The 25,253-nt window shown below is 43.5% G+C and overlaps 2 protein-coding genes across 2 annotated transcripts in view; both read left to right on the top strand.

Moving 5' to 3' along the window:
- The window catches only part of LOC126509663 (estradiol 17-beta-dehydrogenase 11), a 32,853-nt gene extending 20,747 nt beyond the window's left edge, over positions 1-12,106 (top strand). The window contains exons 6-7 of the mRNA XM_050155705.1: positions 8,418-8,534; positions 11,344-12,106. Coding sequence (XP_050011662.1) covers positions 8,418-8,534; positions 11,344-11,428 — 202 coding nt within the window. The 3' untranslated portion in view covers positions 11,429-12,106. The remainder of the gene's footprint in view (positions 1-8,417; positions 8,535-11,343) is intronic.
- A 714-nt stretch (positions 12,107-12,820) lies between these two features.
- Positions 12,821-25,045, top strand: LOC126509662 (17-beta-hydroxysteroid dehydrogenase 13). The gene is made up of 7 exons (XM_050155704.1): positions 12,821-13,133; positions 15,900-16,007; positions 17,868-17,999; positions 19,664-19,770; positions 21,121-21,258; positions 22,839-22,955; positions 24,630-25,045. Exons 1-7 carry the CDS (start codon positions 12,924-12,926, stop codon positions 24,718-24,720), a joined length of 903 nt encoding a protein of 300 aa, XP_050011661.1. The 5' UTR covers positions 12,821-12,923; the 3' UTR covers positions 24,721-25,045.
- The last annotated feature ends 208 nt before the right edge of the window (positions 25,046-25,253 follow it).

Raw genomic sequence — 25,253 nt, 5'->3', positions numbered from 1 at the left:
TTGTTCTGTTCTCCTCTGATTTGGCCGTTCTTTGTGAAGTGTCTGAAGTTAATGAGGAGTATGTCAGTGACTCACTTGGGAAGAGGGCTCGTTCTGGTTTAAATACGGGCTGAGTTTAAAGCCAATACTGGACCCAAATAGGGAGCCTTTTAAAAGCACCAGGATCCCTAGGGCCTGACAAACACAGGTGCTCCTGACTACAGTAGATTCGCCTCTTGGTGACGTCATCACAAACTGACAGCCTGGTTAGCGGAAAGGCAGTAACTTACCCACCTTCCCTAAGGCCACAGCCACAGCAGCACAGAGGGGGAGCATCTGGCCTCACTCACTGGAAGCTGCGGGTTCCTGCTGCCCAGCCAGACAGATGCTAAAATTAACATCTGAAATACAATGTTTTCAGAGCACACAGCCGTCTAAAGCTTAAAGACCGTGACTGAGCTGTGAGACACCCTACGTCCATCTGTAGTATAAAATTTATTTTCTCTTTAGTTTCTCCATGGGTGCATAGTCATTGTACTGGGTATTATATTAAATAAGGACATTTTTCTTTCTTTTCATTTTAACCCAGGAACTTCTGTTTTGTTTATTTAATTATATTGAAACTACTAAATAGATTTATTTTTACAAAGCAATATGCAAGTTGCAATATCCAAGCTAATAACAATTTTTAAAGATTTATATAGTGATATAATTTATACTAGTAATGGATTGCCAGATGATTCAGCAGCAGTTAGGGTTGGTGCGGGGTTAGAAATATAAAATTCATCCTAGTGAGTTACACCGCAGTTGGAAGTTAGGAATGAAACTTTGTACTGATTGATAGAGTCCTCCTGTCTTATCTTAAGGGACCTATGTGTGATGCTAAGAATCTTGTATAGATTTTGCAGGGAAATGGATGATAAAAACAAATGCCTTTAATCAGATCAGCTAGGTTTTCTAATTGATTCACATTTAGTGAATTTATAATGTTGGTAATACATGGACACATTTTTACAGGCTGCTCACTTCAAAAATGTGTAAGAAAAATTGTTACAACTTGAATTTGTAATAAACAGTTTACATTTCCCCTCCCTCCCTCCCTCTCTGTCTCTCTGTGTCTCTCTTTGTCTCTCTCTGCTCCAGACAAATGCTGCCATGCTGTGTGTCCTTTTTTCCCTTGGGCTGGGTGTGGAACTCACATCGCTGTGCTAGCAGAGCGAGCACCCTACTGACTGAGCCATCTCTCCAGCCCCCCCCCACTTGCTCTCTCATGTCACACAGACATACACAATTTCACATGTCTGTATACATCCTAGAATCACAAATGATAGAGAGTATGTTTGTCTAAGACTGACTTAATTCACTTAGTATGATCGTCGCCAGCTTCATCCATTTTCCTGAGAACAACGTATCTTCGTCTTTATGGCCAAGAGCATTTTGTCATGTGTTTACTGCCTTTTCTCTACCCGTTCCCCTGCTTTTGGACACCTAAGTTACCACCATCTCTTAGCTGCCATGACTAGAACTGGAGCAAACACTGGTGCAAGGTCTCTGCGGCAGGCGGGTTTGCAGTCGCTCATGTCTTCCTAGGATCTTAGGGTAGATCTCCATCCTGATCTCCCCTCTGGTTTACTTTCTCACCTGCAGCGTGGTGAGGAAAAGCAGAGCTTGGGCTTGTACTTAGCGGCTGGCGTGTGCTCACCTGAGCTCTGAGCTCACCTGAGCTCCGACTTGGCGTTGAAAGCGCTGCCACTCTGACTGGGGGAGGTGTAACTCAATGTGTGTATTTCTTTGGTGGCTGCTGAAGCTGAGCATTTTCCCCATCTTTATTGGCTATTTGTTGTTCTTTTGAGAACGATCTGTTTCTTTAACTTAGTGTCTTGATATTCAGGTTTTCAGTTCTTTGTACAATCTAGACATTAATCTTCTAATTAAGCTAAGATTCTGTCCCGGTCTGTAGTCCGTCTGTCTTCACTTTGTGTTCTTATCTTTTCTGTGCAGAAGCTTTTCAGTATCACCCCAAAAACATCTATGCTAAGACACGATTTTGTCAAAAGACAAAAGTAGTTCTTCTAGCAGGAACCAGTAGCTCCAGCACTCTGGAAGTTAAATTTTTATCAGCCTAGGCAAGAAGGTAAGCCCTGTCTCAAAACAAAACAAAAACAAACAAAAAAGAAAAACAACAAAACAGAAACAAACAAAAAGCCCCAAAGCCAGACTTTCTCGTTCAGAATCCAATTCTTAATTCCATCTGAATTAGCTGTAAAACCCTAATTTGGCCTTGAAGGAAGAAGAGGACACCAGCAGGTCAGCTGGGCTGAAAAGCAGAGTTAAGGAGAAGGGAAATCTTTTTCATTAAATCCAAGAGCAGGCGTGCCAAAATAACACTCGCAGCTTTCCTCTTATCTCGGGATTTAGATGTTAAAGTAACACATTGGCACCTGTGTTCTCAAAACTCCAGGCATCTTTCAGTTATTAAAATCAGCTGCCACATTTTAAAGCAATTACTCTTTTAATCGCACCCTAAAACATGGTTGGACAGTGCAAGAGCGCCCTCTTCTGGCAAAACTACATCCATACAAGAAACAGAACTTTTTAAAACATGACTGGCGGCAGGAATCCCATACAGGGTCTTTTTCTTACACCTCGAACGCTGGGGCAGATGCTGTCTAGTTATCTGGTAGATGAGCCAACTGAGGCTTACAGATAATCTAACAACTCACCCATGAGCAACAGAACAGAACCTCAGACATGATTACCCAAAGTCAGGTTACGCACTGAAGAGACTGAATTTGAAATGATTATATTATTTCATGTTATATATTACATGTTAATATTGACATTTAAATCCACTCTAAAAGGGCACTCAAGTGTTGTTTATCGCTTCTTGTAACACAGAAGCCTTCCATCAAGTCTAAAATTCACTGTTGTCTAAATTTATGGAAATTAAATATTATGCATTTCAATTAAGTCCTTGAGAATTAAAAGTTATTTTTATTAAATAAGATAGGCTAATGTACGGGCTGGTTGTGTGTCAGCTTGATACCAGTCATCAGGACGGAGCCTCAGCTGAGGAGAGGCCTCCATGAGCTCCAGATGTAAGGCATGTTCAGTTAATGACCAGTCTATGGAGGGTGGTGTCAACCCTGGGCTGGTGGTCCTGGGTTCTATAGAAAGCAGGCTGAGCAAGCCAGAGGAAACAAGTCAGTAAGCAGCACCCCTCCATGGCCTCTGCGTCAGCTCCTGCCTCCAGGTTCCAGCCCTGTTTGAGTTCCTGTCCTGGCTTCCTTTGATGATGAATAGTGACGTGGAAGCGTAGGTCAAACAAACCCTTTGCTCCCCAATTTGCTTTTGGTCATGGTGCTTCGTTCCAGCAATAGAAACCCTAAGACAGCTAGCAACAGCCTTATTTCAAAACATTTACCTGCTAAATGCCAGAAACTGTATTATATACTGTATAGTTGGCTCTATACACTGCTCTGAGCCTGCATGGTCAGGTTCGACATATTCACATTCTCTCTGCCCGTCTCATTTCCTACAGCCAAAGCTGGACTCAAACTAAGTATGCAGTGAGATTGCCATGAGCGTCTGATTCACCTGCCTTCCAGTCGCTGGGATTACAGGCACTCCGCCACCCAGTTTGTCTTGCTCTAAGTCTTATAACAACTCCGTGAGATGGGTCAGCTAGCTGTCAATCCAACAAAATACCTGGGATAATCAGCTGAAGAGGGAACACAGTTGCTTTGGGCCAGTTTTGGAGATTCCTGCCTGGAGTTGATTAGCCTTAGGCTTTGGGGCTTGGAGCAAAGCAGCAGCTTATAAACCAGGTGTGGCCCCTGAAGCCTCTAATCTTAGAGTGTTCTAAACTGAGTATCTTGGGCTAACGGTCAGTTTGGGCTTAAATATCAAGACCCCACACAAAACAAGAAGTTTCCTTGTCATCTGTTCTTAGAGGAATTTGAAAAGGGTTTCTATCAGTTCTTCCTTAAATATTAAAAACAAATGCAAGCTGTAGCTGAGTGGTGGTGGCACACTCCTTTAATTCCAGCCTTCAGGAGGCAGAGGCAGGCGGATCTCTGTGAGTTCCAGGCCAGCCTGGTCTACAGAGTGAGTTCCAGAACAGTCAGGTCTATACAGAGAACCTGGGCGTGGTAGCTAGGATCTCCAGTTCAGTGATGGCTCAGTCTATGTAGGGAACTCTAGGCTAGCCTGAGCTAATTGTCAGACCCTGTCTTAAATAAGCAGACTTGGGTACTGGTTGAATTTCTTTCAAAGTCCTGTTCCATTTTTCACCTTCTTCTTGAATCAGCGTTCATGGTTGCACCCTTAGTTTGTGCTTGTCACGTGGGCTCTTACTGGAACACGGCTGGCTGTTCATGGTGCTCTCGGGATCTTTATTTCCATGAGTTCCTGGAAATGGCCCTACTTTCATTCTTGAATTTATATGCTATGTCTTCTATTTTCCTGAGTTATTCTAGCTTAAGACATTGTTAATTTTGTGGTTCTTTTCAATGAATCAATTTGATTTCATGGATTCTCTCTGCTGTGTTTCTGGCTTCTATTCCATAGATCTATAATTAATTAGATTTTTGCTGCTTCTCAATTTGACTTGCTTTGTATTTGGTTTAATTTTGGCTTGTAGCTTTTTAAATGTTTTTTCTTATTTTTTGATATAATTACATCTTTTCCTTTCTTCAAGCGCTCCCATGGAATGCCCCGCCCTGTCAAATTTGTGACCTCTTTTCTTTAATTGTTGTTGTTTGTGTGTGTGTGTGTGTGTGTGTGTTATTTAACATATATGTACAACCTGCTCAGTCCATATGATGTTACTTGTATGTATATGACTTCAGGACTGACCTGGTGTGCTCTTCCCTGAGGGAGACCATTTCTCCTGCTCGGGCATTCCTCCATCACCTGTAGTTCTTTGCGGACAGTTGAGGCCCCACGAGCCTTCTTACTTCCGTGTTAGTATGTCTGGTGTTGTCCTTGTTCAGCTCACATTTAAGCAGTCCTTTTAGTGAGATTTTATGCGTGCAGCTTCTGACATTTCTAGGAGACATGGTCTGTTCCACTGGCTCTGACGATCTCTCTGCCCCCTCTCCTTCTACCACAACCCTTAGGTTCAGGGATTGTGTTGTAGATGTATCTGCTGAACTGGGATCTACAACTCTGCCTTTTGATGGGTTATGAATTCTGTAATGGTCTCCATCTGTAACAAAGAGAAGTTTCCCACATGAAGGGTAAGAACTTTATAAGGATAAGTATCTAGAGTGTAGTTAGGGATTGCAATGGTTTAGTAGAGTGATGGTTATAGAGTCTCCACATAGGTCCACGACCTCACTAGCCCTGGGTAGTTGGCCAAATTTCCAGTACCAGTAGAGCGCTTTTGGTTACTACTGAGGTACTGCCAAGGTTCTACCACTACCACTCCCTTAGAGTTGTCTTACTGCTGGTCATTGTACTAGTTCACAGACATCAAAGCTGGCTTGCTTCCTTCCTTTGGAAGCTTGGATGTCTTCTCAATATGGACTATCCCATCAATTGATTTGATACTTTCCTTCTTTTTTAATGTAGGCTGCCAGCCTTGGGTTCCCCTCTGAGCACTATATTAGACATTTTGCTATGGTGTGCCTTCTTTTCATCCAAAGCATCTGGTTTTCTGTAGCTTCTCTAGCCTGCTGGATGTACATGTGCGTGATGCTCACTTCCCCGTGACTGCGAACTTTCCAGTTCCCTTTGTGTTGCTGGTTTCTAATTTCACTCCATTGTAGGCTTCAACCATTATGATCAGAACATAATTTGTTCCGTTTCCATCTTTTTACACTTACCTAGACTTGTCTAATGCACGGCCTGCCCTAAAGAAACTTTTTCTATGTGCTCTTGAAAAGCCTATGTAGTCTGCCGCTGTGAAGGGACTCCTTTGTCCACGTTGGGTCAGTCTAGTGCTGACTCCTCGTAGTTTTGAAGTCTTCTTTTTCTTGGTGTCCTCGTGTCTCACTGTTTCACACGCTGTTGAAAGTGAGGAATAAAGTCTCCAACTATGACTGCCAGACTCTGTTTTCCCCACTCTATTCTGACACTTTTAGCTTCCTATGGTTGGAGACCTATTGGGAGAAAAAGGCCCTTGTGCTCAGAGACAGCACGAGGGAAACCAGGAATGTTTTAGACACAGGGCTGTCTTTTCAAAGGAAAGGCTTTATAACCTGTTTTTCAACCCAGAAGACTAGGGATGAAGGTGATTAATAGTCTGATGATCAATGTTATCAGTATGACAAGGGTCTCCCTCAAGCTCCTACAACCAGGACCGGAGGTGACTACAGCCCAGGTGACCTCCACATCCTCTCTGTATGACTGGGACAGTGCCAGATCCTCCCGTAGGCCCATAAGCTAGCACAGGGTCGCCTATCTCTGGAACCCGTCTTCTTGGAAGAAGTGACATGTACTTTAAGTTGAGCTTTTGTTGTAACTTTGTGTCCTTGTGCATAGGGGATTGCATTATAGAGAAAACTTCCCTTCAAATTGTACTGTGCTTAAATATGCTTACAATAAACTGCTCGGGCTCAGACTCTAGGAGTTTGAAACAACACCAGCTGCTGAGTCGTGTTGGACTGGATTTCCTACACTCTACTGGCTTGGTGGTTGCAGGAACCCCCACAGAGACCCTATTGTTTCAAGAACAAACTGTTTTTAATTAAAAATCTTCTTGAAAGAATTTATCTTTCTGTTCAATTAGCGTTATGAACAATGCAGCATGACTGCAGTATTAGACCAAGGGTAATTGATAATCCTTTTTTTAATAACCAATTTTTTAAAACATTTGCTCTTCTTGTATATGGCTCTATTTTTTCCCTAAATATTTTCAATTTGTATATATGTATATATAACATAAAAATTACTTTATTTCAGCTTGTTCATAAAGAGATGTTACATAGCAAGGTGGTACCTGTATAGTAGAGCTCCACAGCGTGCTAACAGCACACATCTAGTTCCTCATCACACCCCAGACAGTGTGGCTGCCTGTAGCACAATTAAAAAAAAACCCAGAGACAGAAATTGGGGTTCAACCTGAAGGTCAGAAAAGCAAAACAGTCAGTCACTGTCTCTTTTACCTCTACCTCAGTCCAAAATGGTGATCCTGCCTCCAGGAATCTCAGAATGAGCTGTGTCTGAGAGCTGTCTCCTCCCATTTTATAATCCTCTACAGGGCTGGGATTAAAGGCATGCACCGCCCAGTATCTATGGCAAACTAGTGTACTACTGGGATTAAAGGTGTGTGTGACCACTACCTGTTCTGTAAGGCTGATCAGTGCAGCTGTTTTACTCTCTGATCTTCAGGCAAGCTTTACTTATTAAAATACAAGTGAAATATCACTACAGCTGCTGGCTTGTGCTCCGAAGATGCCCCATGGGTAGCTGAAACCTGCCGTGGGAGGACCATTAATACCATGGAAATCAGCAAGTGCTGCAAAACTGGGAAGCCTGACTTCTGGAGAGCCGCTTGTTAAAACTGGGAAGCCTGACTTCTGGAGAGCCGCTTGTTAAAACTGGCCACCTTGCTGCTGCCGCCTTGAGCCCATTTTTAGATTAAGAAACAACAAGCATTAAAACCCGAGTTTGTGTTGTATTTGTTTCCCCACCCAATTACTCAGCCACTTAAATGAGAAATCAATCAAACCCAATTTGATCTGGAAATTCTCCTTGGTCTCCCTTCTTGTCCAACGTACCCTCCTTTCTGACCCAACAGATTGGCCCGTAATACTGATGTGGTGTTTTGTTTTGTTTGTTTGGTTTGCTTTGGTTTGGTTTGGTTTTAGTTTTCTGAGACAGGCTTTCTCTATGTAGCCCTAGCTATCTTGGAACTCACTCTGTAGACCAGGCTGGCCGCAAACTCAAACTGTCTCTGCCTCCTGAGTGCTGGGATTAAGGATGTGTGCTACCACCACCCAGCTTGATGTATAGTTTCTACAAAAGCCATTGTGAGCATTTAAACATAATTGCATTTCTTCTCAACATAGGGATGTTAGAAGAAATTGAGATTTTTCTGAAAGTCCTATCTTTTAGGCTTTTAAACCACAATACTCTAGAGTTATTGCACTTCATTCAGAAGTTGTCTGACTTAGGCAGTGCAGGTACATCAAGCAACATTCAGTCACTACAGCACTTCCTGATGGTGGGTACCCGGCCACAGTGTAGACTTCCTGATGATGGGTACCAGGCCACAGTGTAGACTTTCTGGTGGTGGGTACCCGGCCACAGTGTAGACTTCCTGATGGTGGGTACCAGGCCACAGTGTAGCCCCCAGTGTCCTATGCCATTCACACAGGTGTTTATGAACTCGTGGTTCCAGAGCAGCCTTTCCTCTGAATGCAGAATCCTCTTGTTCAACACCAAACTTCGCTCAGTGAGCTATCTTGTTTCTGAAGCCTGCTCTGTTTTAGTTTAGGGCCCACCCTGGAGCCTGAAGAGGTGGTAGAAAATCTCATGTACGGGATCCTCACTGAGAAGAAAATGATATTTGTTCCGAGTTCTATCAAGTTATTGATGGCATTTGAAAAGTAAGTGACACTTGTGTTTGTTGATGTTAGAAATCACCGTGTTCCTGCTCGATTTAAAATCAGTGGATTTAATGCATTTATATGGGAGTGAACTGACAAAATGAGAAGAGGCGACGAGGTTCTGAGTTTTTAAAGCTGAGGGTGCTAATCGTCGAGAGAAGACTGGAATAGTCACCGAGCACTTTCATGTGTTTTTAAGGTTTGTTAGTTGTTCTTGTTTTTAAAGAAATTCATGTCTCATTGGTGAACGTGATTGTTTTAAAGCATTTCTAGCAGTAGATTCATTGGACAGTAGGACCAAAGGAGACCAAGGTTAGGTTTTTTTTATTTTTATCTTTTTGTCACTTGTAAAGCAAAATGCTTATTATCAGTGCTGGGTTCTGACCCAGTAGGTAATTTCAAAGCCATCTAAGAAAGACATGGTCTCGCATTACCAATGAAGACTGGGTTTGCTCTTAAATCCTGCAACTGACAGCGTTAAGATGGTGGTAGGAGAAGGCAGCTGTCAGGGGAGCAACAGCTCTCATGGTTTCTGGCTTCTAAATGGAGACCATACAGAACAGAGAAGCTTCCCATGGGGATCCATCTCTTGAGTCCAGAACGGTCACTGTAGAATCTTGCTCAGGAAATAGGTCTGCTGTCTGCTGTAACCTCCGTCATCTAGATGGATGGCCATCCTCTCTCCACAGTGCTAACCTTTTCGGTTTGCCGACCTTTAGTGACATATGGAACCCTAACAAAAAATACCTTAGAAGAGAGCAAATTAAAATAAAATAAAAATCAGCATCTGTAACGCAGGAAGAAATACTAGCAAAGTACCTTGAGAAGCTTTGAGTGAGACAGTTCACAGATTCGTCACAGTCTTTGTTCGGTAACAAAAAAAGTTATATTTTAGATCCACATTCACAGATCTCATGGGAGTTTTCACAGTATAGAAAGTCATCTTGAAGCATAGGAGTCACTAAATGATCTATAATTTTAGAGATCTGGGCCTTGCTTGCAGTGTGGTCCCTGCATTGTGAACATCCATGTGACTCAGTGTTTGTTAGGAGTGCAAAATCTCCTGCTCCCTTGAATGAGAATTTTCATTCCCTCCAACTCCCCAGAAGATGTGTTCTTTGGCTGTCGCATTCTCTGGTGCAAACAGGAGTTCCCTGGAGAGGCCCAGAAAGCGCTGATTTTTGAGACCTGCTCTCTAGTTCTTCGGGTGACTCCCAGACTTGGCAGAAATTAGAAATCAGGGGTGCTAAGAATGCCCATAAAACACACACCCTCCTAAGGAACTGCCTGAGAACCTGTGTGGCCGTTGAGGCTGTTCAAATAGTACCCGCAGGAGCGCTGGGGGAAACAGATGTCCTTGCCCTCTGTGCCTAGACAGGGGCTTCTACAGCTTCATGGGGTTGCTTGAGATATCTATTTCAATACAGATTATTTCAGTCTGGACTCAGAAATCTGTGTTTTAACAGGTAACTGCTACCAGCATCTGATTTAAAAAAAAAATCATTCTGAACTAAAGATTAAAAAAAAAAAATACCAACCTTAGGAGATCTAAGTATGACAAGCCTTCTAGCCCCTTCTGCTCAAGCCCCAGCTGAACATGCCCTCAGGGTTAGGTAAAAAGCCAAGGGAAGGGCTAGAGAAATGGCTTAGCAGTTAAAAGATCTTGCTGTGCTTACAGGGGGACCAGGGTTCAGTTCCCAGCATGGTGGCTCACATCCATCCATAATTGCAGTTCCAAGGGATGCAGTACCTTCTTCCAGTTCCAAGGGATGCAGTGCCCTCTTCCAGCCTCAGAGGATACCAGGCACACACACCATGCACTTACAGACATATAGACAAAATACTCATCCGTGTAAAATAAGAAAGAAATCTTGTTATTAAAACCATCTAAAGTGCACCACAAGCACTTGCTTGGGGCCGTATACCGCGATTGCCGCTCTTACTGTTGGAATCGCCATTACGGTATGCGGTGTGCAGATTCCAAACACTGTTTGAATGCTGTCTGGCAGGTCACTGTACGCCATTACACTGACCTATACATCCCGTCTACTTTCTCTCAGACCCACTGGACTGTGACAAACTTCTAAACAGTCTTTAGTGCACACTCCGGGGAGAAAATAATGAGATGAGCTGCGTGTCTGTCGCTGTTCATAGCCTTTAATATCAACATAGAGATTGTTCACAAGAACAACTGGGCATAATTTTTTCCATACACGCACGAGAAACTCAAACTCAAAGGTTAATTTGTTCACCGTTATGCTCAAGACCAGGGGTACTGCCTGCATTGTCACTGCCTTTTCTGGGCTTCGGGGCAGCATTTCAGTGATGTCTGAATTACATCACCTTAGCCCTCACATCTGCTTCCTCTCCAGCTGCAGTGGTTTTTAACCCTTTAGCATCTCAACTGTTTGGCTTTGTATACCTCCCCTCTGAGGTCTTCTGAAAAAAGGAAAGAACATATTTATTTTAAAAGTAAATAAATACTTATATGTGTAAATTTCAAAATATATTCAGGACACTTCTACCCTAGTGAAAGTTAACTTACTTATTTAAGGAAGTGAAAGGTTGGGCAGTGGTGGCACAGGCCTTTAACCCCAGCCCTCGGGGGAGGTGGACAGAGTCAGGCAGATCTCTGTGAGTCTGAGACCAACCTAGTCTATAGAGTGAGTTCCAGGACAGTCTCCAAAACTACAGAGAAACCCTGTCTCGGAAAACAATTGAATTGAAATACAAAAATTAATTTTAAGTGAATGTGTTTTTCAAAAGTACTTGGTATCATTTTCCTAATATACTTGTGCGTCTCTCCTAGGATCCTTCCTGAACGGTTCCTGGCTATTCTGAAGCACAGGCTCAACATTAAGTTTGATGCAGTTATTGGATACAAAGACAAATGATGACTCTGGTCTCATGAAAAGCTGACTTACTGCTCTCAAGTTGATTCCTTCCCATTGTAATCAAAATTTTAATGTTTTCAATCTTCTGGGGTTTTTGTTATCTTGTTTCCTCACCGTCTCTTTTTGAAGTGTGATCATACTCACGAAAGCCAGCTTCCCATCATAGAACCAAGTGGCCTTAAGAGTTGTTCTTATGGAAAGGGGAGGGGAACATGGTCGATTTCAAGATAATATTTTTTTTCAGATTTTGCAGCTCATCCCCAAGTGTTCAGAACTTGTGCTGTCCATTTTTATTTAAGATATTTGTCATTGTACTTTTAGCTTGTGTAATTCACATTTCCTCCTCTGTTCCATATAAATTAGAAACGTTAGCCTCTGCAGAGGGAATGAGGACAGGTCTAGTGTCATCTCTCCGTGCTTTCATGTGCGCTGAAACATCTCACCCATGAGCAGCACTGTTTCCTGAAGTACCAGTCCCAGGAAGCTGGGGTAGATGCTCTTGCAAGGATAAAGGCATCTGCGGGCTTTCAGACTGAAGTGCAGGACAATACATTTAAAATGGTAATAATGAATGGACCACATTTCAGTCCTCAGTGTCTCTGCTACACATAGAACATGACTTGACCTTTAAATTAAAGGAAAATTAGTGATGCAATAAAGTCTGTCTTTTTCTTTGTTTTTGTTTTGTTTGGTTGTTGTTGTTGTTTTGTTTTGATTTGTCTCCAGAAACTTCTTGAAGGTGAAGTTCAGTGGGGTGGGGCTGTATGGTCAGGTTCAGGGTTGGGTGGTGCATGTAGCTCCATTGGCCAAGTACAAACCTAACAGGCACAAACAACTGGGCTCCATCCCTACTGCTCTGCACCACATCTGGCCTGTAAACACACTTGAAGGAGAAGTGCTTGATATGGTAGCCCCTGCCTCCTTTAGTAATAAGCCTAATACAGAACTACATACAATAAGAACAAATTTAAATTATTGTCCATGGAAAAAGGAGGCAAAACCATACATAAAAATTAGAATTACAACCAGCATGAACAACAGCAAACAAGAAATATATGCTAAACGTTTCAATAGTTATCCTATCCTAAGAAGTCTAAGTCTTATATTAAAAATGGTGAAGCTTGCATGGGAACCCTGAGGGTGAGGAGAATCTTAGGTTATATGAAAGTCAGTTCTCTCCATGATACCAGACCATTAGGTGATGCAATATTTCCAGAATAACTTTGAGAGATGCAGTTTCATGTTGAAACATAACTGCTTCTCCGATAAACAGGTCCAAAGGGCACATACTGCTGGGTTCCCTGACCTGTGCTGAGCTTCTGTTAGAAGCTGGCCTCGTTTCAAAAACCAAAGGTGTATCTGATTTGTCAGGGGCGGGAGGAAAAGACTGCCTCACCTCCCGCAGCCTGTCATACCCAACAGAGCTCTCTGTGGAGTTCTGTGCAGAGGCGTCTGTTTCCAGAACGCAGCCGAAGGGAGAGCGTGGTGCAGAGCCATGCACATCATCCTAGATCTTCTGCTGCTGGTGGCCATCATCCTCTGCTCCTACTTGGAGTCGCTGGTCAAGTTCTTTATTCCCCAGAGAAGAAAATCTGTGGCTGGACAGGTCGTTCTCATCACGGGGGCCGGACATGGAATAGGCAGGCTGACGGCTCATGAATTTGCAAAGCGGAAAAGCAGATTGGTCCTGTGGGACATCAATAAGGTAACACGTGTTTTTGTCAAACTTCAAAGTCACAAAATAATAAGGCAAAATATAATAAGAAGAAATACACAATAATAATGTATTTCTTTGGTTATTTGATTTAGCACTTCTTTTTGTTTTCCTTTTACAAAGTTTTAATAAATCCTCCGGAGCCTTGCATGTTCTCTGTGACAGGTTGACTGGATGGAGAGAAGAAGCTGGAGGACTAAGCCATGGGGTTTTTTGTTTTGTTTTGTTTATTTGTTTGTTTCTACCACTGTACACAGGTGATACCAAAGCTGCAGGAGCCGGGAAGCCCCCAAGCTGCTGGAACTAAGCAAGCCACATCACTTACCTCAACTTCATTGTTTTTAAATCTCTACAATTGGGTTGAAACTTCAGAGGGCAAAACTGGAAGTGATAAATGTCAGGTGAAACAAGCCAGGCTAACAGAGGGAAGGATCTGCTGGGCATGGTCGCTCTGCTGTGGCCCCAGCACTGGAGGAGCCAAGCAAGAGGATTGCTGTGAGCTGGAAGCCAGTCTTGGCTACAGATAGAATGATAACCAAAGCCAAAGAGGGAGGCTGTCAGAGACTAGGGGAGAACAGCAATCATGGGGGCTGCTAAACATCTCGTGTGTGTATGCGTGGAAATGCCATCCCGAAACATACTATTTTGTGCATTACTAAAGAAAGAACACTGAGGTTAGCAAAGCACAGGACACATAGGAGCTGACCCTACAGCAGGTCTTCATGAGCAAAAGTGACAAAGGGTTACATTCTGCCAGGTTCCAAATCAATGCTAAGACAGGAGGGCTTTTGTAAGCTCTTATGAGCAAATCTTGTCATATGCGATCATGGGTTTCATCATAAAAAAAAATGATTATTTTGATCATACTCAGTCCTCAGCCCCATTTTTATCTCTTGCCCCCTCACACTTGCTGACCCCCATTCTGACGGCCCCCCACTTCCATGTCTTCTGTATGTGTACGAGCTCTAGAGTTTAGTTAGGATTGCTTCCACGAGCTGCGCCGATGAGCCTTCATTCCAGGAGCAGGGACACCTTGCCAGTGGCTGTGCTGCTGAAGCAGGCGACAGTGGTGAATCCTTCTTCTTCAGTCAAAGCACCTGCTTGAAGCTCTGGTTGCTGCTACTCTTTCCAGACCTCAGATCTAGACAAAATGGAGTGGGGGGAGAGGGGTTGGAGGCAGCTGGGCCTTCGGGAAGTAAGCAGGTTTCCAGCAGAAGCCAAAGTCAGTGGAAATTCTCCTACCCAGATTGCTGTTCTATGCTGCCTCCCACCCCAAGGCTATCTGAAGGGACAGTTGGTTTTGTAGTGGCATTCTAATCCTTGTTAAAGTGCGAGGGTTTTTGTTTGTTTTGTTTTGTTTTGTTTTGTTTTTGAGACTTCAGTTGCTGCTCTGTAGTTTAGCCCAAGATGGGGAAATACAAAGGGGACCCAAGGGAGGCCATCAGCCTATGCCAAGCCCACCCATCCACTGAGGGATGCCTCACGAGATGGTGACACTACTTCCGTCCCGGTGTGCACAGGAAAGGGTTTCCCGGGCGTCTCACTCTCCATCACAGAGAAGTGGGGACAGCCAGGAGAGGGAAATGTATAATTTTTAAAAACTATTTTAAGCTAGGCAGTGATGGCACATGTCTTTAATCCCAGCACTTGGGAAGCAGAGACAGGTAGATTTCTGTGAGTGCAAGACCAGCCTGATCTACAAAGTGAGTTCCAGGACAGCCAGGGCTGTTACACAGAGAGACCCTGTCTCGAAAAACAAATTAAAACAAACAATTATTTTAAACCTCATAATATTCCCTATGAAATCAACAAATGCCAAAACTTGGAAAGGATTCATATTTCCTTGAAATGGAGGTCAAAAATTAAAATTAAAGCCTCCCAGGGTGTTGACTCACACCTGTAAAAGCAATATTCAGTAGGATGAGGCAGAGACACTGGCCGGAGTTGGAGCCCCTCTTGGGGTACACACTGTAAACAAGGGGTAGAGAGTGACAACTGATCTAAAACAACAGGAGAGAAAACACATGTGTGCGAACGCGCACACACACACATACACAGGCATTAGGACAATTCATCTCAAGTAAGATAGAGGCCTCTAAATTTAGGCTAAAAATAAGCTGTCTCCATGTCCGGGACTTGTGCGCAATTTCAACCATTGGCTCTTGGCCTTTATCCACTCAAAGCACCAGATGAATAAATGCCCAGTAGATCATCTGGTGTAGTAACCGTTTTCCCACGGAAGCTTCCCTCAGATAAGACTCTCCTCTGGCACCAGAGGAATGAGTTTGAGTTGTCGAGGCCAGTCAATAGAAATGTACCTAGTCTAGAATCACTGCTAGATAGACACTGCTCAGCCCTTTCCTGCCAGCTTTGGCTCATGCTCCCCAAGGGTGAGCTGAGCAAATGGAGCAGCCACCCTTCTGCCCTCCAAGCTCAGACATCTTCCCTGGCATTGAGAGGAGCATGAGGTACCTTCTAGCAAATCAAGGATGCCCTTTGCGCTATGACGGCATCTCTCTATGTGCAAGCCCCAGTTAGGATGAAAAGCTGCAAAAGCCCTAAATGCAATGGCTGTTTCTCTTCCTTGCTGCTGTTGGTTCGCGGGTAAAGTCAGTGTAATTAGTTCACGGAATTCCCTTACACTTAAGGAGAGACTTATTAGACAAGGATTTTAGAGTCTTTCTTCTCCTTCTCCGGTGCTTATTTTTCCTTGAATTTGCCTTCCACCCCCACCCCCACCCCTGCCCCAACACACAGCGCGGTGTTGAAGAAACTGCAGCCGAATGCCGGAAACTGGGGGCCACTGTGCACGTGTTTGTGGTGGACTGCAGCAACCGGATGGAGATTTACAACTCTGTGGATCAGGTGAGAACCAGGGTGTATCAGCTGACAGTGAGCTGGGAAGGGGAAAGGTTCTCTGGGGCTGCCCAGACACCAGCCGCGCAGTGAAGATGCTGTGTGACCAAAGGAAAGCATAAACAGAACATTATTGGTATTAAAATCCTCAGCTCTGGCCTCTGCTAATGTTTCGTATTATCAATCAAATTTGCTCTGTTCAGAAGTTTGAGCAATGCCCAGAGGAAATGAATGACAGATTCTCTCTCTCTTTCTCTCTCTCTCTCTCTCTCTCTCTCTCTCTCTCTCTCTCTCTTTTGTTTTTTCATTGATTCTTCGAGACAGGCTTTCTCTGTTTAACAGTCCTGGCTGGCCTGGAGCTTTCTCAGTACATCAGGCTGGCCTCGAACTCACAGAGATCCACCTGCCTCTGTCTCCCGAGTACTGGGATTGAAGGTGTGCGCCACTACCGCCCAGCTATGATGGAAAATTTATCTGCAGAATATTTTCCTAACTTTTTTTTTGAGTTACATTTGTTCTACTAGTTTACTACTAGTTACTTATTTCTTCTCTGAGATTTATTGGTTTGTGTACAATGTAACCTTTTATGGAAAACATACAGTTAATGATAGGTAAGCATTTTATTTATTTTGTGTGTATGTGTGCATTGTGTGCCTGAGTGTACGTTGTGTGCACATGCATGCACAGACACATGCATGTGCATGTGGGGGTGTATGTGAATTCAGAGGACAACTTTTGGGAGCAGGTTCTCTCCTCCCACAGTGTGGGTCCTGGGCTTGTCCAGTCTGGAAAAAAATGTCTTTCCCTGCTAAGCCCTCTCACAGCCCGCTCTAGCCAGACTTTAGAAAAAGCACACATGGAGTGCTTTAATGAACCAAGCCATCTGATTCTGATGAGCCGCCACCTTCCTAAGTCAGTTTTCAAACGCCACCAGCCTCTCTATAGATGAGTAAACAAATGCTAGGAGGGTTTGGCTCAGACAAAGGCCATGAGGCCAGTGGGTAGTGGAACCAAGATTAATTACTTAACACTCCAGAAATATTTCATCAGAACTTAAGTATTAGTTTACCAGTACAAAGATTAATTCTTGTTTATTTAAATTCTTAAATTCATAAGCCTTCACACGACCACAATGAGCACAAAATTAAAGGTTCTCACCAACAGTTGAGCCTCCCTAGTGACAGACAGGTTCCTTTTGTGCCATCAGAACAGCCAGTTCCTTCCTATCTGAACTCTGAGAGACCTTAGCAGTGGAATTAAAAAAAAAAAAAATTCCCGGATGGCATTGTGACCCAGCTAGCTATCCCGAATCCAGTGAGCATGGAAGGAAATTGCATCTTAAATCTGTTCTTTACTCACAGAACTGGCCACCTGAGAAGATGGCTGGTTGCTATCCTACCTATCAGTCTTCCCTGTCATCCCCAGCCGGCGGATTACACAGGCTGTGGATGTGGACAACGGCACTGTCTCTGACACTCAGTCTTGCCTCTTGATAGTCAACCACAGTTTTGTGACTTGGGATGTCTGTGTGTCTCTCATTATCATCTCTGTAGTGTGTTATTGGGCTCAGGTGTTTCTTAAAATGTCAAATTGACTTAGTTTCTGCTGGTATCAACCTGGTACTCCTTCAGAGGCTTCTGGGCTAGGAGTAGGGAGTGGAGCGGTTAGTGCAGAACACAGAGCCCACTAGCAGCGTGTAAACTGCCATGCTGCGGATAATATGTGTGTTCTGGTTCCTTTTCACAAAGCTGTGTGTATGTCCTTATAATATAGAACATGAAAATACCTCTGCCCATCCAGCCCCTATCAACATCAGCCCCGCGACCTCGCGAGAGTAACCTGTCCTGTGTTCATTTTCTCATCTTTAAGGTGAAGAAAGAAGTGGGTGACATAGAAATTGTGATAAATAACGCAGGGGCGATATATCCAGCTGACCTTCTTAGCACCAAGGATGAGGAGATCACCAAAACCTTTGAGGTCAACATCCTAGGACATTTTTGGGTGAGTGGGTCGGAAATATTTCTGGCTGGTGTATGTCTGGTATCTCCTTGGTGCTGAGAACTCATTGAGTTCACAATATTTTGGGGTGGGAAAATGTGAAGTTTTATTTAACTTGGGAATCGTGTGCTGTGTTTGAGTAGAAAAGCCACGTTGTCTCTGGCCGCAGGAATCAGAGCTCAAGCGGACACAGCTCCCCCAAATGAAAGCCGTCTGCTTTGTTTTGTCAAACGGAACGTACCATAGAGCCTGGCACGTGCTGGGTCCACAAGAGCTGTCTGTGGAGGTCAGCTCACAGCTGTCTCTGTGCGTCTTTCCAGCGTTTTAGAGGACATGCATCCGTTTGTAGCCTCCTTTCACAGACGTTAGGAGCTAAAAGGACATAGAAGTCACTAAACAGGCTGGGGACACTTTGGGTGAAGTTCTGAGATAAGTTGACATTTGGACATAACATTTTCATCTATAAAGTTCATGGCTGAGGAGTTCACAGTCAAGTTACCAAGAAGAAGAAAAAAAATCTCAAAATGGTCCAATAAGTTCACAGCTTTGTGCTGGTCTGCGTTCCGAGCTGATCTAAGCCATATGCAGCCTATGGGCTCCGGGTGGAACAGCCTGTTAGGTCCACGGAATGCTGGCACACAGAAAGACATGTCAGGAGGTTTCTTACTATCGGTTGTTTGCGAGAAGCTGAAATGTGTCTCTCGACCCTTTGGAGAGAGCGTGGGGCCTCCATATTGGTGTAGCCCTTGGAGCTAATGTGGATCCAAAGATCTTCCGTGCTCAGCCCCTCAGTCTTGCTACCATGTCACTCACACTACACAGAGACCTTGTATGCTAATTACTTACTAACAGCAAATCGTAGCTACTTCACTAAAGACAGGGGTTTCCAGCAACCATGAGTGTTCATTACCTCCTCACAGATCTCTAGGCAGGAGCTGGCTGGGGTTTGGTTTGGCAGTCGGGGCTCTGGGAATTTACATAGAATTTGATTGAAGGCTGAGACTATAAAATCTCATAAAATGTTATTGATATTTCTCACTATACAGTGAGGACTCTTTTGGAAACAAAAAAAATCTTTGTTTCCCATAACACAATGTATAATATATACTGTTACTAGAAAGAGATTTGGGTCTGCTCACACTACGCACAGTGGCTGTGGACCAGAAGAAAACTCAGTGTATGTTCTTCAATTGCCTTTATACAAGTAGATTCCCAATCTTCTAATTGAAACCAAGAACTTGTAATAAGCCAAATTACCCTTCAGGTCTGACATTTGAGGATTTATCCTTTGACAATATTGCTCAGAGCTCAGCAATACCCTGGTTGTCTAGCACGCACAGAGCCCTCTGGTTAATCCCTAGCCCTATAGAGAAATGACGATCATGTTGCTTAGATGGCATGTCCTGGAAGGAGCTGCTTAATTCCTTCTGAAGGGAAAAGGGACACATAATACAGGTTCTCGGAATATGAGTTAAAGGACACAGCTCTTGGCACTGCCCCAAACCATCATGTTTACGCTCCCTTTCTATCTTTTGTACAGAGGGGCCACAGAGTCTTGCATGTATTTTATTTCTAATGCCTCCACCTTGGCAGAAGTGAAATGTCCTGATTTAGGATCTGCCTAATGCCTTTGGTATTATTTCTTTTCTTTCTACGTGGACCTTAAGATCATTAAAGCACTTCTCCCGTCGATGCTAAGAAGAAACTCTGGCCACATTGTCACAGTGGCTTCAGTGTGTGGCCACGGAGTGATCCCCTACCTCATCCCCTATTGGTAAGTATTGTGCAATGGCATCAGTGTGAGGCATTTTTAGACTTCTGAGGGATTATTAGTCTTCAGGCCCACAGCTTGGGAATCTGCATGTAGGGAATTTACATGGAAGGTTGGGCTATCTTTTTAATGACTATAAAATAAGGAAACTGGCTCTAATTTTATTTAAAAATTTTTAGACTTCTGAAAGCTCCCCCACTGTATTTCCATTGTATCCTGCAATGTGTGGGTGTTGAGACAAGAAACACAACAGACTAGGAAACAGAACATCAGAAGCTACTGTGCCCTAGGTGCATGCGTGTGTGAGAGGAAGAATATGGAACGGCTCTACCTCACTAGGAGATGCAGACACTGCACACCAAGTCCTAGGGACACACTGTCTGCAGCGTGTCCCCTGTGCACTTTGTGGCATGATAAGCCCAGAAACGAATTTATCAAGATAGTTGAATGCAGTGGATGCAAATGTTTTTCAATTTGTTATCTCTTTATAAGCACATTGATACTGATTTTTCATCACCTGGGTCAAAACAGAAATTACCACTTGTATAGCTCCTTGTGCTTAATAAGTTACTATTTCTATCCTATTTTATTGAATCCCCAAAACAGTCTTATATTTCCTTATCAACATTTTATAATCAGAGAAACAAAAGAACATAGAATCTGGTGTTAAAGATTGCAAATATGAATCACCCACACCATCCGGAGTCCTTCAACTCCAAATACTCAGTGAAATTAAGAAGCCAATAAGACCGCCAATGTCGAGAGAGAAGCTATCAGCCCATTAATCAAGGAAGGAGAAGTGTTCACAGTCTCACAGTAGTTTGTCAATATTGGTTCCCCCATGATCAAGAAAGGGGAAATTGTTCATAGTCCCACAAAAGTTTGTCAGTATTGGTTTCAGAATGTTTTCAATGTCTTTTCCCAACTCATATTTTTAAAGATAAAGGCAGAAATAAAACCAGATTAAGAAAGATTTGTGAGGCTGACTGGACCATAGAAAAGGTCACATGTAGAATGGAAAACATTAAGCCCGTCTGTAAAGTGGTTATTTTGTTATCTTTGCTAGTTAGAAATCAGGAACATGGCCCTGGAGTGTAGCAATGGTTGAATACGTGTTTAGCGTGGACAGACCCCTGCATTCAATCCTCAGCACCCCAAAAGAAAAAAGGCACTGGGCATGTTCAGAACTCTGCTTAATCACACAAGATAATAAAAACGAATGGTCATTTACCCTCTCAGAAGAGCTGGAGGTAGCAGTCCAGGGGTCTTCTTGGCCTAAACAAATAAATATGTCTTCTCACAGGTGGCTGAGACTGTCCCCCAACTTTGCTAATGGCTGCCTTTCTCTCATAGCTCCAGCAAGTTTGCTGCTGTTGGCTTCCACAGAGCACTGACCGCAGAACTGGAAACCTTGGGGAAAACTGGTATCAGAACCTCATGCCTGTGCCCTGTGTTTGTGAATACTGGCTTCACCAAAAACCCAAGTACAAGGTGAGGTGGTACTCAGCCGTGCTGACCTTTAAGCTGGAGCCGTCCCAGACAATGGCATCTTGAGTAGGTCATAGGTACTTAACAAGTATGTGACCTTTATTTAAGTAAATCCCATGGCACCACCTCAACCTCTAGTGGCTAACTAACTTGGTAGAGTGGGTCCCCTAAAAATCCTAAAAATCCTGGCAAGTGCTGATCTTTGAGTCTTATGTGCTTTGCCGGGAGTTCCCTGCCACTCTAGGGGAGGATGCAATAGGGAAGAAAAGTAAGAACTCTGTTAGATTGGTTGTAGACCTGGAACAGCCATAACTGCAGACACAGCAAGGCCCAGGACTCGGGAATGTTCTCACTCAGGCTAAACCCTGATTTTTTCTGACTGAGGCTACATTAAGGTGCTTGTGTCAAACATAGCTCTGAGTCTGGGTTGAAGACTCTATTATAAAATTAGGGAAGAGACAGAGCACCAATAATCTAAAAAGTATTGATTTCTGTTCCCATATAATGGTTTGTTAGTCTGCAACTGGAATCCCAATCACACACGAGTTTGAGAAACCACGAACTGTCTCAAAGATTTAAGTTCTAACATTCATTGTAGATGAAAGTTTCTGTCCTGTCCAGTCCTACAGCCATTCAGTCCCAAAGAAACACACAGAGGCTTATATTACTTATAAACTGTTTGGCCTATTAGCTCAGGCTTATTAATAAGTAGCTCTTACAACTTAAATTAACCTATAATTCTTGTCTGTGTTTAGCCATGTGGCTTGGTACCTTTTCTCAGTAAGGCCTTCTCATCTTGCTTCTTCACTCAGGCACTCCTCCTCATGCTAACCTTGGTGTGACATATTAAACCTATTTTCATGCTTTGACTTTTCTCCTATCATCTTCATTAATGGCACAGGTTCTGAGCATTTCTCAATGATACTTGTGCACAACCTTTGGATCAAGGAAGTCCTTGCCATCAAATGTGGCACATACATATACTTACATGTGGTACCACATACACAAAATAACTGTGAAATATGCAGATCTTCAGTTCCCATAACACTGCAGGAGAAGCAAATCTTAAACACTACACACCTCGAAACAATACAGCTCTGTCAAATAGCCATACACACGGGGAGTGGACTCAGCTATAGAATATTCTTTTTACATTCAACAGGCCTGGAAACACCACGTGACTCACCCTATGCACACCCTTCTGTTCCCCTTCCCCCCCTCCTGTTGCTTCCCATCTTGTACCTTGTCGTGATTTACTTATTTTGACCTGGTGCTCTAACACACATACACACTGAACCCGAAAGTCTAAGAATGTGCTACAAGATACCAGAATGGGATGTGGGGGAGGTGACATTCATGCAGGGAATCCTGAGACATTTTAAATCCTAATTCTAAATTTGGTGAGGAGATGGGTTCATTTGCTTCATTCATTAACTAAAAACAATAAACATGGAGGGACTGGGGTTCTCTCTCAGTGGTAGAGTACTGTCTTGGTATGTGTGAAGTTCTGGGTCCAATCCCAGCACCCAAATGGAGACATACAGTATAAATAGACATCAACTCTTTGTCCCGCTTTCCACCAGGTTGTGGCCTGTATTGGAGACCAGTGAAGTCGCAAGAAGTCTGATTGATGGAATACTGACCAACAAGAAGATGATCTTTGTCCCATCCTATATCGGCATTTCTCTAGTCCTGGAAAAGTAAGTACAGCAAAAACCCTGAAATACTAAACCACAAACAGAAATGTTATAGACAGATGTTCAGATGGGAAGGTCGCTATGGAAACTCTCCGCGTCCGGACTGAAAATTTAGTTTCCCATATTACTGCCTTACTCATTCCAGAGGGAGGAAAATAAGTCCTGGATTCCCTGATTCCCTTTGTCTAATACATCTACTGTCTCTGCCCAGACGTTGCTCATGACTATTCAGACTGGAGGAAAGGCAGTTTAAGAAGGACAGGTTATGGGGACATCTATTGTAAAGGCTCTGTGTGTGTATTCATGTGTTTGTGTTTGATGCGTGTGTGGGTGCAGGTGAAGCAGGATTTCTCTCCATCCCTTCCTCACCCTCTCCCTCCATCCCTACCTCCCCAGGGTCTTTCACTGAGACCTGTACTCACTGGGCTTACATGCACACCACCTTGCCTAGCTTTTTATGTGGTTTCTTGTGACTAAACTCAGGCCCCACATTTGTGTGATCATCTCTCAGGCCCTCTGGTGTTCAGATTTTGCAGTTCTTTGTGACAGTGTACATCCTAAATGTCTTACAACCCACCTCCACAGGATTTCATACCATTTCATTTTCAATCCAAGGGCCTTAGCGTGGGGTCACTTCTTTGCTTCCCAGGCTCATGAGCTCCGAAGACTGCAAAATCCCCTGAAGCAAGTTTTCTCAGCACAGCCCCAAAAAGATCTCATTAGGGTAGGAAAATCCCCACATCAGACCAGACATGTATATGACCATGATATAAATATGATTGGTTGTTATGCCTGGGGTGTGAGTGGCGACCCTGAGTAGTGAGGCATCTCAAAGCCTTTGCCTCATTGTGGAGTTTTCCATGTGATTTGTTTCTCTGGCAACGGGTTTTTTGTTGTTCTTTGCATTTAACTCCTTTTGGAGAGAGCCTATTTTGTGACCAGAGGCAATCGCTAGTCGTTGGGTGGGCTAGCTGGGCCAGGAAGGCCTGCAGAAGCCCTCTTCTTACCCTTGTCCTTCTCACAGATCCTTCCTTTCTTCCCCTATCTTCCCCTCCTCTACCCAGGGGCTGACAGGGAAGTAAATCTTAGCAAACAATCCCAGTGTGATATGAAATACGACTTTCTTTGTAGAGGGTGTTCTTTCTGCCTCCTCCAGTTCGCTCACGCTCTTCCGTCAGCTGTCAGCTCAGGTTGACTAACCCTTCGAGGAGCTTAAATATTCGGCCCGTGTGAATCCTGGATGTTTTATTATAGACAGCTGATGGCTTCCAGCTGGCTGTGTTAGCCGCTTGGCACAGCGCTTTTTAAAAAGGCTCCTTAGCCTTTCTTTTTACAAAGCAGTAGGAATCCTGAACAAAGGAGGAGGGGGAAGGGTGTGTCCCATGGATTCTGAGTCCTTGGCACCAGAATTCACCGGCTCAGTCGTGAGCTTCAGTTTTATATCATTGTTGGTATAAGATCTCATACAATTTTACTAATATGAAAGAGCAATGCTACATTATAGATCAGTGCAGATGGGGGTGGAGGGTGGGAGAGACTAAGGAAGAAACAGAGAATAGAGGAAAACTAAATATGGTTCAGGTAATACACAGCAAAAATAAAATAAAATAGCAAAAAAAAAAGCCATTAGTATCAAAACTTAAAATTGAAATTTCTTATCTTTTTTTCTTAATGTAGGTTTCTTCCTGAACGTGCCCTAAAAGCTATACATCGTATACAGGATATTCAATTTGAAGCAATTGTAGGCCACAAAATCAAAATGAAGTAATGTATGCCGAGACGTGGTTACACCAATGACAAGAACCTAAGCTTAGAGTCGGCGCGGTAAAGCTTCCTTTCGTGTGTTGAAAGAGCTGCTGATGTTTAAAATGTAGTCTTGGCACTAGCCATCTAATGAACAAGATTGATTAGCTGCCCTTCTGGCCTGCTTGTAGATATCTCAACTTACCGTTCTTGGTTATGGCAATGGGAATATAGTAAGATAATATTTGTTCAATAAAGGAACATTAAGATAATCAGTGTGGTTTTTATAGATAACTAAATATCAAAATGTAGGCAAAGGGGTAAGATAATAAAGTCTTGAACAAACGCTGGCAAGCTGTAGTGATCTCCGTTTCGATGGGCGGTTGGTAGTGTCTGCAATCTGCTCTTGGTGACAAGAAGAACGCTGCCTTGTTTCCTTGCTGCACTGGTTAGAAAGGAGTGTTCTTGTTCTGCTTGGTTTCACAACTCTTCTTAGTGTGCAGATTCCCTTGCACCACGTGAATGAACAGTGAAGCGGTTTTATTTGCCTAACTCGGT

This window comes from Alexandromys fortis, unplaced genomic scaffold (genome assembly GCF_014885135.2).
Source record: "Alexandromys fortis isolate MF-2015 unplaced genomic scaffold, M_Fortis_MF-2015_v1.1 scaffold_87, whole genome shotgun sequence".
Taxonomy (NCBI): Eukaryota; Metazoa; Chordata; class Mammalia; order Rodentia; family Cricetidae; genus Alexandromys; species Alexandromys fortis.
The sequence above is the reverse complement of the archived record's forward strand: the minus strand, read 5'-3'. Positions and strand labels throughout refer to the sequence as shown.